Raw genomic sequence first — 12,079 nt, 5'->3', positions numbered from 1 at the left:
GGCAAGTCTCCTGCTGCCTTCACCTGCCAAAATCCAGTAGGCCCCAGCCTGCTCCTCGCCTAATCCTGGGCTCCAACAGCGTCAGTTGGTGTTCAGAAGTGTCGTCTCCACAGAGCCAAACACGTTCGTTCAAGTGTTAGTGGGGTTCAGCACTGCCAGCTGTTCCCCTGCTGTGGAGATGGCAAGTCTCCTGCTGCATTCACCTGCCAAAATCCAGTAGGCCCCAGCCTGCTCCTCGCCTAATCCTGGGCTCCAACAGCGTCAGTTGGTGTTCAGAAGTGTCGTCTCCACAGAGCCAAACACGTTCGTTCAAGTGTTAGTGGGGTTCAGCACTGCCAGCTGTTCCCCTGCTGTGGAGATGGCAAGTCTCCTGCTGCATTCACCTGCCAAAATCCAGTAGGCCCCAGCCTGCTCCTCGCCTAATCCTGGGCTCCAACAGCGTCAGTTGGTGTTCAGAAGTGTTGTCTCCACAGAGCCAAACACGTTCGTTCAAGTGTTAGTGGGGTTCAGCACTGCCAGCTGTTCCCCTGCTGTGGAGATGGCAAGTCTCCTGCTGCATTCACCTGCCAAAATCCAGTAGGCCCCAGCCTGCTCCTCGCCTAATCCTGGGCTCCAACAGCGTCAGTTGGTGTTCAGAAGTGTCGTCTCCACAGAACCAAACACATTCGTTCAAGTGTTAGTGGGGTTCAGCACTGCCAGCTGTTCCCCTGCTGTGGAGATGGCAAGTCTCCTGCTGCCTTCACCTGCCAAAATCCAGTAGGCCCCAGCCTGCTCCTCGCCTAATCCTGGGCTCCAACAGCGTCAGTTGGTGTTCAGAAGTGTCGTCTCCACAGAACCAAACACATTCGTTCAAGTGTTAGTGGGGTTCAGCACTGCCAGCTGTTCCCCTGCTGTGGAGATGGCAAGTCTCCTGCTGCCTTCACCTGCCAAAATCCAGTAGGCCCCAGCCTGCTCCTCGCCTAATCCTGGGCTCCAACAGCGTCAGTTGGTGTTCAGAAGTGTTGTCTCCACAGAGCCAAACACGTTCGTTCAAGTGTTAGTGGGGTTCAGCACTGCCAGCTGTTCCCCTGCTGTGGAGATGGCAAGTCTCCTGCTGCATTCACCTGCCAAAATCCAGTAGGCCCCAGCCTGCTCCTCGCCTAATCCTGGGCTCCAACAGCGTCAGTTGGTGTTCAGAAGTGTCGTCTCCACAGAGCCAAACACATTCGTTCAAGTGTTAGTGGGGTTCAGCACTGCCAGCTGTTCCCCTGCTGTGGAGATGGCAAGTCTCCTGCTGCCTTCACCTGCCAAAATCCAGTAGGCCCCAGCCTGCTCCTCGCCTAATCCTGGGCTCCAACAGCGTCAGTTGGTGTTCAGAAGTGTCGTCTCCACAGAGCCAAACACATTCGTTCAAGTGTTAGTGGGGTTCAGCACTGCCAGCTGTTCCCCTGCTGTGGAGATGGCAAGTCTCCTGCTGCCTTCACCTGCCAAAATCCAGTAGGCCCCAGCCTGCTCCTCGCCTAATCCTGGGCTCCAACAGCGTCAGTTGGTGTTCAGAAGTGTCGTCTCCACAGAGCCAAACACATTCGTTCAAGTGTTAGTGGGGTTCAGCACTGCCAGCTGTTCCCCTGCTGTGGAGATGGCAAGTCTCCTGCTGCCTTCACCTGCCAAAATCCAGTAGGCCCCAGCCTGCTCCTCGCCTAATCCTGGGCTCCAACAGCGTCAGTTGGTGTTCAGAAGTGTCGTCTCCACAGAGCCAAACACGTTCGTTCAAGTGTTAGTGGGGTTCAGCACTGCCAGCTGTTCCCCTGCTGTGGAGATGGCAAGTCTCCTGCTGCATTCACCTGCCAAAATCCAGTAGGCCCCAGCCTGCTCCTCGCCTAATCCTGGGCTCCAACAGCGTCAGTTGGTGTTCAGAAGTGTCGTCTCCACAGAGCCAAACACGTTCGTTCAAGTGTTAGTGGGGTTCAGCACTGCCAGCTGTTCCCCTGCTGTGGAGATGGCAAGTCTCCTGCTGCATTCACCTGCCAAAATCCAGTAGGCCCCAGCCTGCTCCTCGCCTAATCCTGGGCTCCAACAGCGTCAGTTGGTGTTCAGAAGTGTTGTCTCCACAGAGCCAAACACGTTCGTTCAAGTGTTAGTGGGGTTCAGCACTGCCAGCTGTTCCCCTGCTGTGGAGATGGCAAGTCTCCTGCTGCATTCACCTGCCAAAATCCAGTAGGCCCCAGCCTGCTCCTCGCCTAATCCTGGGCTCCAACAGCGTCAGTTGGTGTTCAGAAGTGTCGTCTCCACAGAACCAAACACATTCGTTCAAGTGTTAGTGGGGTTCAGCACTGCCAGCTGTTCCCCTGCTGTGGAGATGGCAAGTCTCCTGCTGCCTTCACCTGCCAAAATCCAGTAGGCCCCAGCCTGCTCCTCGCCTAATCCTGGGCTCCAACAGCGTCAGTTGGTGTTCAGAAGTGTCGTCTCCACAGAACCAAACACATTCGTTCAAGTGTTAGTGGGGTTCAGCACTGCCAGCTGTTCCCCTGCTGTGGAGATGGCAAGTCTCCTGCTGCCTTCACCTGCCAAAATCCAGTAGGCCCCAGCCTGCTCCTCGCCTAATCCTGGGCTCCAACAGCGTCAGTTGGTGTTCAGAAGTGTTGTCTCCACAGAGCCAAACACGTTCGTTCAAGTGTTAGTGGGGTTCAGCACTGCCAGCTGTTCCCCTGCTGTGGAGATGGCAAGTCTCCTGCTGCATTCACCTGCCAAAATCCAGTAGGCCCCAGCCTGCTCCTCGCCTAATCCTGGGCTCCAACAGCGTCAGTTGGTGTTCAGAAGTGTCGTCTCCACAGAACCAAACACATTCGTTCAAGTGTTAGTGGGGTTCAGCACTGCCAGCTGTTCCCCTGCTGTGGAGATGGCAAGTCTCCTGCTGCCTTCACCTGCCAAAATCCAGTAGGCCCCAGCCTGCTCCTCGCCTAATCCTGGGCTCCAACAGCGTCAGTTGGTGTTCAGAAGTGTCGTCTCCACAGAACCAAACACATTCGTTCAAGTGTTAGTGGGGTTCAGCACTGCCAGCTGTTCCCCTGCTGTGGAGATGGCAAGTCTCCTGCTGCCTTCACCTGCCAAAATCCAGTAGGCCCCAGCCTGCTCCTCGCCTAATCCTGGGCTCCAACAGCGTCAGTTGGTGTTCAGAAGTGTCGTCTCCACAGAGCCAAACACATTCGTTCAAGTGTTAGTGGGGTTCAGCACTGCCAGCTGTTCCCCTGCTGTGGAGATGGCAGTCTCTCCTGCTGTCTCCGCATTACAAAGACAGTAGGCCTCTGCCTACACCCTCCTATTTCCTGGGCTTCAACACAGCCAGTTGTAGTTCGGAAGTGCCGTCCACACGGAAAGAGATACTTGCTTCCGTGTCTCAGTGGGGTTCAGTAACGTCAGCTGATCCCCTGCTGTGTGGATGGCAGTCTCTCCTGCTGTAAACTCATTCAAAATACAGTAGGCCTCTGCCTACACCCTCCTATTTCCTGGGCTTCAACACAGCCAGTTGTAGTTCGGAAGTGCCGTCCACACGGAAAGAGACACTTGCTCCCGTGTCTCAGTGGGGTTCAGTAACGTCAGCTGATCCCCTGCTGTGTGGATGGCAGTCTCTCCTGCTGTCACCTCATTCAAAATTCAGTAGGCCTCTGCCTACACCCTCCTATTTCCTGGGCTTCAACACAGCCAGTTGTAGTTCGGAAGTGCCGTCCACACGGAAAGAGATACTTGCTCCCGTGTCTCAGTGGGGTTCAGTAACGTCAGCTGATCCCCTGCTGTGTGGATGGCAGTCTCTCCTGCTGTCACCTCATTCAAAATTCAGTAGGCCTCTGCCTACACCCTCCTATTTCCTGGGCTTCAACACAGCCAGTTGTAGTTCGGAAGTGCCGTCCACACGGAAAGAGACACTTGCTCCCGTGTCTCAGTGGGGTTCAGTAACGTCAGCTGATCCCCTGCTGTGTGGATGGCAGTCTCTCCTGCTGTAAACTCATTCAAAATACAGTAGGCCTCTGCCTACACCCTCCTATTTCCTGGGCTTCAACACAGCCAGTTGTAGTTCGGAAGTGCCGTCCACACGGAAAGAGACACTTGCTCCCGTGTCTCAGTGGGGTTCAGTAACGTCAGCTGATCCCCTGCTGTGTGAATGGCAGTCTCTCCTGCTGTAAACTCATTCAAAATACAGTAGGCCTCTGCCTACACCCTCCTATTTCCTGGGCTTCAACACAGCCAGTTGTAGTTCGGAAGTGCCGTCCACACGGAAAGAGATACTTGCTCCCGTGTCTCAGTGGGGTTCAGTAACGTCAGCTGATCCCCTGCTGTGTGGATGGCAGTCTCTCCTGCTGTCACCTCATTCAAAATTCAGTAGGCCTCTGCCTACACCCTCCTATTTCCTGGGCTTCAACACAGCCAGTTGTAGTTCGGAAGTGCCGTCCACACGGAAAGAGATACTTGCTCCCGTGTCTCAGTGGGGTTCAGTAACGTCAGCTGATCCCCTGCTGTGTGGATGGCAGTCTCTCCTGCTGTCACCTCATTCAAAATTCAGTAGGCCTCTGCCTACACCCTCCTATTTCCTGGGCTTCAACACAGCCAGTTGTAGTTCGGAAGTGCCGTCCACACGGAAAGAGACACTTGCTCCCGTGTCTCAGTGGGGTTCAGTAACGTCAGCTGATCCCCTGCTGTGTGGATGGCAGTCTCTCCTGCTGTAAACTCATTCAAAATACAGTAGGCCTCTGCCTACACCCTCCTATTTCCTGGCTTCAACACAGCCAGTTGTAGTTCGGAAGTGCCGTCCACACGGAAAGAGATACTTGCTCCCGTGTCTCAGTGGGGTTCAGTAACGTCAGCTGATCCCCTGCTGTGTGGATGGCAGTCTCTCCTGCTGTCACCTCATTCAAAATTCAGTAGGCCTCTGCCTACACCCTCCTATTTCCTGGGCTTCAACACAGCCAGTTGTAGTTCGGAAGTGCCGTCCACACGGAAAGAGACACTTGCTCCCGTGTCTCAGTGGGGTTCAGTAACGTCAGCTGATCCCCTGCTGTGTGGATGGCAGTCTCTCCTGCTGTAAACTCATTCAAAATACAGTAGGCCTCTGCCTACACCCTCCTATTTCCTGGGCTTCAACACAGCCAGTTGTAGTTCGGAAGTGCCGTCCACACGGAAAGAGATACTTGCTCCCGTGTCTCAGTGGGGTTCAGTAACGTCAGCTGATCCCCTGCTGTGTGGATGGCAGTCTCTCCTGCTGTCACCTCATTCAAAATTCAGTAGGCCTCTGCCTACACCCTCCTATTTCCTGGGCTTCAACACAGCCAGTTGTAGTTCGGAAGTGCCGTCCACACGGAAAGAGACACTTGCTCTCGTGTCTCAGTGGGGTTCAGTAACGTCAGCTGATCCCCTGCTGTGTGGATGGCAGTCTCTCCTGCTGTAAACTCATTCAAAATACAGTAGGCCTCTGCCTACACCCTCCTATTTCCTGGGCTTCAACACAGCCAGTTGTAGTTCGGAAGTGCCGTCCACACGGAAAGAGATACTTGCTCCCGTGTCTCAGTGGGGTTCAGTAACGTCAGCTGATCCCCTGCTTTGTGGATGGCAGTCTCTCCTGCTGTAAACTCATTCAAAATACAGTAGGCCTCTGCCTACACCCTCCTATTTCCTGGGCTTCAACACAGCCAGTTGTAGTTCGGAAGTGCCGTCCACACGGAAAGAGATACTTGCTCCCGTGTCTCAGTGGGGTTCAGTAATGTCAGCTGATCCCCTGCTGTGTGGATGGCAAAGTCTCCTGCTGCCTACACAGTCGTACCACTACTGATTTTTAACCGTGCTCCAATTAGGCCTGTGGCTCCACTGTCTCTCGTATTTCCCCTGTCCTCCAACCCTGCCAGTTACAGCTCCGAAGTGGCGTCTGCACAATCCACACTTGTTCCTGTGTTACAGGTGTTCAGTCCGATCAGTTAATCCCCTGATGTGTGTCCGGCAATGTCGCCTGCTCTGTCCACATTCCCATTATCGGAATGTGGACAGAGCAGGCGACATTGCCGGACACACATCAGGGGATTAACTGACCGGACTGAACACCTGTAACACAGGAACAAGTGTGGATTGTGCAGACGCCACTTCGGAGCTGTAACTGGCGGGGTTGGAGGACAGGGGAAATACGAAAATCAGTGAATCCACAGGCCTAAGTTGAGCTTGGTTCAAATTAGTAGTCTACAACCGATCTTAAAATTTCTTCAATGCAGCCTAAGCCTGCTCCGTGCTTGTCCCTGGGCTTCAACACAGCCAGTTGTTGCTCGGAAGTGCCGTCTTCACAGAGTAAAACACTAGCTCCTGTGTTTGTGGGGTTCAGTAACGTCAGCTGTTCCCCTGCTGTTTTGATGGCAATCTGTCCTGCTGCCTCCCAATTGACAGCACATCAGGCCTCAGCCTGCTAAGTGCTTGTCCTGGGCTCCAACATCGCCAGTTGCTGCTCATAACTGACTTTGGCACGGGTACTCCCTCCTGCCCAGCTTGGTTCCAGCCCTGCCTGCTGTTTCCGGGAAGTGTCAATGTCAGTTTGCCACCCCAAGTTGCCATGTCGTGTTGCGGTTGGGTTAGCCGAGGCTAGGGTGCCAGCAGTTTAGGTGCTTCCTATGTGGACTGCGGGTTCTGGTAAGAAAGGTTTGTTCCATAGTGCCAGTAGGACAAGCACCCCCTGTAGGACTGTGTGATTCGGTAACTGCGGCCAGCTTGCGGCATGCCAACTTTGCTTTTCAGGGGTAACTTCTGATACCCCTCCGGGTTCCAGCACCGTCAGCTGGTTCTCATCAGAGCCTTTGGCCTAGGTGCCTCCATCTCGGTATCCGAGTTCCAGCAACGTCTGCTGGTCCTTGGTAGTGCTTTGTAGCACAGGTACCTCCTGCTTAGTAACCGGGTTCCAGCACCGTCAGCTGGTCCTCGGTTGTGCCATTGGCTCTTATTCCTTCTGCTGCCCCTCCGGGTGCCAGCACTGTCAGCTGGTCCTCGCTATTTCCATTTGCTCTTGCAGCTTATGCTACCCCTCCGGGTTCCAGCACCGTCAGCTGGTTCTCGTCAGAGCCTTTGGCCTAGGTGCCTCCATCTCGGTATCCGAGTTCCGGCAACGTCTGCTGGTCCTTGGTAGTGCTTTGTAGCACAGGTACCTCCTGCTTAGTAACCGGGTTCCAGCACCGTCAGCTGGTCCTCGGTTGTGCCATTGGCTCTTATTCCTTCTGCTGCCCCTCCGGGTGCCAGCACTGTCAGCTGGTCCTCGCTATTTCCATTTGCTCTTGCAGCTTATGCTACCCCTCCGGGTTCCAGCACCGTCAGCTGGTTCTCGTCAGAGCCTTTGGCCTAGGTGCCTCCATCTCGGTATCCGAGTTCCGGCAACGTCTGCTGGTCCTTGGTAGTGCTTTGTAGCACAGGTACCTCCTGCTTAGTAACCGGGTTCCAGCACCGTCAGCTGGTCCTCGGTAGTGCCATTGGCTCTTGTTCCTTCTGCTGCCCCTCCGGGTGCCAGTACCGTCAGCTGGTTCAAGAGGACAAAGAACAGGAAGACAACCACCAAGATGCAGAACAACAAGAGAGAGAAGACAAAGAAGCATAAAAAAAACAAAGCAGAAGAACATTAAGCATAAGATTAATACTCTGAGCAAATGATATTATCTTATTTATAAGCAGAAGAAGACTAAGCAGTGTATGGGGGTGAGTCCGTTCCTCCTCGTGGTGCCCCTGGAAAAGGCCTGCTTCTGCAGGCCAAACTGAACGCGGACAAATCCTGTTGTAAATCTTTTGTGACAGGCAGAACGGAAGGTGTAAACTTCTAACTTTTCTAGATAACAACTACAGGAATGCCTGACACAAACAAGAATATGATGAAGAAGAATAGGAAGAAGATGAAGAAGCTGAATATGTAGAATAATAATTGTTGAATAAGAAGAATATGAAGAATGTAAGAAAAGGAAGAAGAAGAAGAAGAAGAAGAAGAAGAAGAAGAAGAAGAAGAAGAAGAAGAAGAAGAAGAAGAATGTAAAAAAAGGAAGTAGAAGAAGAAGAAGAAGAATGTAAAAAAAGGAATAAGAAGAAGAATGTAAAAAAAGGAAGTAGAAGAAGAAGAAGAAGAATGTAAAAAAAGGAAGTAGAAGAAGAAGAAGAAGAATGTAAAAAAAGGAAGTAGAAGAAGAAGACATACATGTCTGGCAAAATATAAATGAGGCTAACATAGTCAATATCTTTGTAACTCCTAACATCTTTAAAAAAAAAAGTTTAATTCCTGCTATTCCATTTGATTGGGCTAAACCTCTATGGCTTTAATGTCTCCTCCACCTCCCACAATACATTCTACATTATTCTTAGTTGTTTTTCTTCATGTAGAATTAACCTACAAGGAAAGAAAGGTTTTTTTTTAATTCCGATATTTTGGCCCCATTGACTTGCATTGGTTCCCGGTATCGGAATCGGCGATACCGATACTTTTTTTTAAGATCGGCCGATCCATTCCGATCCGATATTTTCAAGTATCGGCTGGTATCGCTCAACTCTACTTACCAGCGATCCTTACACCTTGATATCGGTGTCGGTATCGCTGGTAAGTCGCTATGTGTGACTCCAGCTTTACTCACAGAAAAGAGAAGCTGGAAGCCCCTGCTGTGTTGTCCGCATACATAAAACAGTACAAAGCAGGGACACATATATAATATTATCTCAGCAATATTTTTTTAACACACTTAATAGTAGAATTTATTTTATTCCAATATCAATTAAAATTTACCCTTTTAAATAATAATAAAAAAACTACTAGGTGCCATAGTAATCATTCTGACCTGGAAAATCATGGTGCCAGGTCATTTTTACAGCATAATGAATGCAATAAAAGCAAAACCCAAAAAATGCTAGATGTCATTGGCTTACCCAGCAGCAACATTGTTGGTGTTCCAGTTAGAGTGTTTTCTGATGGAAGAGACTGAAATGTACTGCTCAGTGCCATCATTACTATTAAGATTGTGATCTCCCAGGACCACACGGAAAGAAACAGATCTGTTGAAGAAGAATTATATTTTGGCAGTTGCACTTTTATAGTCACATTTTAAAAGTTACCGATAGATTCCTAGGAGAAGCTTTGGTAACCTCCATCCGATATTATTTGGGTATGGAAAAAACAGATGACACACATGGTAAAAACAGGCATAAGGATGTGTAATGGATGAAAAACAGGCAATCACACAGATGACTTTTTTTATTTGAAATATAAAATAAACATTTAAAATTCATATAAAATTTTTACCTGTCCACACAATGAGCAGCTGTCATCACTCGATTAGCACGGATCAAGGAGGCCCCACAAGTATGGTACCAATACCCACCAGACAAATACTGAAGAGAAACCTAGGAAAAGGCAATACAAATTATTCCCTCTTTTGGCTACGAAAATCACTTCTAATGTTGCTTTTCAATAAACTAGGTCCTTATATACACAAAAGTGGACAGTTGGTGTATCCTTATGAGCATTGTGCCAACACTTCTACTGAAAAAAGATTGGCGTATTTATATTTAAATACTTTTTCAACTATCATTTTATCTGTTCAATTAACCATGCCAACGTATTGTGCTGTGTCCATGGATGTAACTCAAATGGGAACTTCAATTTCTGTAGTGATTTTTTTCTGCAGTGTGTAAATGAGATTTCCTAAAATGTTATCCACTTTGCTGGTACTGTACTACACAAGAACTTTTTCTCCATGCAAATGTGCTGGGGAAAATATAGTTGATAACACTTTTTCTAAATAAAATTTTGTTTGGAGGCAATCACTGGCCTCATTAACCTTGGGGATAGACAGGCACATCATTGGCGTTAATCAGCGATTATCATAGCTGGTAAAGAGGATTTATTAGGTTAGTAATAATTCCATTATGTTTTGCTATTTTCTCCATTTTGTTCCCAATTTTGAAAAAGCCTTTAAAAAATAATCAGTCTGTATTATCTTGTGATTAAAACAACATTCCCCGTAGAAAACCATACAGCGGAAAAATATGCTGAATGAATGTTGAAATTCTGTTATAAAAGGTGTTGTCTGGGACTTTAACATTGATGACCTAACCCTGTGACAGGTCATCAATGTTTGAACCGGTGGCGGCTTGAACTGCCGAGTTGCAGGGCTGCACAGCACGGCACAGCTCTGTCAACAGAATAGTGACAACGGCCAGGTATTGCACAACTGCCCCCTATTGATTCGATTAAGGCGTAGATATGCATTACCCCACTACGACCACTTTACACTAGATGAACCTCTACTGCGCAGCTCCGCAACTGAACAGTTCCGGCTGATTGTGGGGGGTACTGGGTGTCACACCTCCACATTGATGGCCTATTGTATATATGGATACACCATCACTGTTAAAGTCCAGGGCAACCCCTTTAATATATACAGTGCATTAAATGATAGTTAATGCTCTCAGTGTGAAAAACAAGATAATTTTGTAGTTATGTAGTTATAATCTTGTTTTACTTACTGAGACCATTATTTTTTCAACTGGCTAACATGGTATCAAACCCCTTTTTTCTTTTAACTAAATTATAGTTAATTACATTGAAACATGTTTTGAGTCTTAGTACTGACCTGCCAGGGCCAGGAATTTTTTCCTGCATTAGTTCCTCCTACTACACGTGCATTTTCATTGTCTTCAAAATAGCGGATGTCATCATCATGACAGTAGCCTTCATGTAGAATAACACAGACATTGAGAATAAGGAGCTTTCTGGATTTACTTTCCGCATAGAAGATGCATAAAGAATTGATCAGTTCTGCATATATAATTATTTTGCCATCCAGTTCATTTTTCTATCCCTATGTAGATAAATTATTGCACGTGAGTCTTTTTGGTTAGTTACTTACCGCAAAGGACAAGAGTAGCAAGTACAAGAAGCCTGAGCATGGTGATAATAATTTCACAAGAATCTCCTTTACAAAAATTACCAACAGTGTTTTCCTTTATATACCATTGAAAGGTGCCCATTAGCAGTGAGAATATTACCAGGTGTTGTAGATTAAACAGTTGGCAAAAATGTGAAAAAATGTCTCCAATTTTCCCCAAGGGCAAATAATATAAATATGTTGTTTCAAACAGTGTGTCACCATTGGAAAATAATAAACATGCGAAAAGGTACGATAAAAAAGTTATCAATCTATTTTGAGTGCCTAATATGTTTACTCGACTTACTTTACTTTTATTTGTAATTCTAGTCAGTAGAAAGTTTCTATTGAAATGATTTTCTAGTAAGTATAGTTTTTATTGTGGACATTATATGAGTTAGCACGTATATACGGTAAATGAATGTGTTAAACAAATGAGAAAATAATTGTGGCTTCTTGTTGAGGTATCCTCCTCTAGAAGTGTGAAGACACCATATGACAGCAGCTTGCGACTTCATAATACAGAGCTGTAGAGATCCTGAGTGCTTTGCTGTGTACAGGACTTTAGTGGATTAACTTCATTTTTACATATCCTTGCAACAGAAATATATTGAAGCTACAAATAGCATTAAAACTGGAAAATCTGCAAGATCACAATCCACCGCACAGGCGTTACGATTGTATTGTTTGAGTATCAGCAGGTCATGATTTGATATTTGATACAGAGAGCCTTTGGGTTTATCTGATATACTGATAATAGTTGGTGATGTGTGAGAAACAGTGCCAAACTGGCCATCATGCAAATCTGGAAAATGCCAGATGGGTCGGTCTAGCCATGGGCTGCATCAATTGCTATGCTATTAACAGTATCTGCATCGCAAAGATGACAATACTTTTGTCAACTGTCGTGGAGCATAGACTTTACTTTGGGAGGCCGCAGGACAATTGTGGCCTGCAGCCTGCCGGAGGGTGGCGCCACACAGTCAATTGGCAAAATAATGGCACTGCATCGTGCCACCCATGTCTACTGCAAGCAAGATAGGATAGAAGAGATTGAGGATGTAGCTGGTTGAAGTGAGTATAGTGTTTTTGTGTGGGCTATAGGGCACCATCATACTATGGTGGGGAACAAGTGTGTGGACCCACTGCAACACTGGCGGACTTACCCTGGAGGGGCATGACTA

General features: G+C 48.1%; 1 protein-coding gene across 1 annotated transcript in view; it reads right to left on the bottom strand.

Moving 5' to 3' along the window:
• The window catches only part of LOC141091267 (chymotrypsin-like elastase family member 1), a 30,052-nt gene extending 19,118 nt beyond the window's left edge, over positions 1–10,934 (bottom strand). Inside the window, exons 1-4 of the mRNA XM_073576729.1 lie at positions 10,878–10,934; positions 10,602–10,699; positions 9,269–9,369; positions 8,896–9,021 (exon numbers count right to left, since the gene is read on the bottom strand). Coding sequence (XP_073432830.1) covers positions 8,896–9,021; positions 9,269–9,369; positions 10,602–10,699; positions 10,878–10,917 — 365 coding nt within the window. The 5' untranslated portion in view covers positions 10,918–10,934. The remainder of the gene's footprint in view (positions 1–8,895; positions 9,022–9,268; positions 9,370–10,601; positions 10,700–10,877) is intronic.
• Between the last annotated feature and the right edge of the window lie 1,145 nt (positions 10,935–12,079).

Source organism: Dendrobates tinctorius, unplaced genomic scaffold, assembly GCF_039654945.1.
Source record: "Dendrobates tinctorius isolate UK_male_01 unplaced genomic scaffold, ASM3965494v1 ptg000051l, whole genome shotgun sequence".
NCBI classification, from domain to species: Eukaryota; Metazoa; Chordata; class Amphibia; order Anura; family Dendrobatidae; genus Dendrobates; species Dendrobates tinctorius.
Note: the sequence above shows the minus strand (reverse complement) of the source record. Positions and strands in the feature narration are given on the sequence as shown.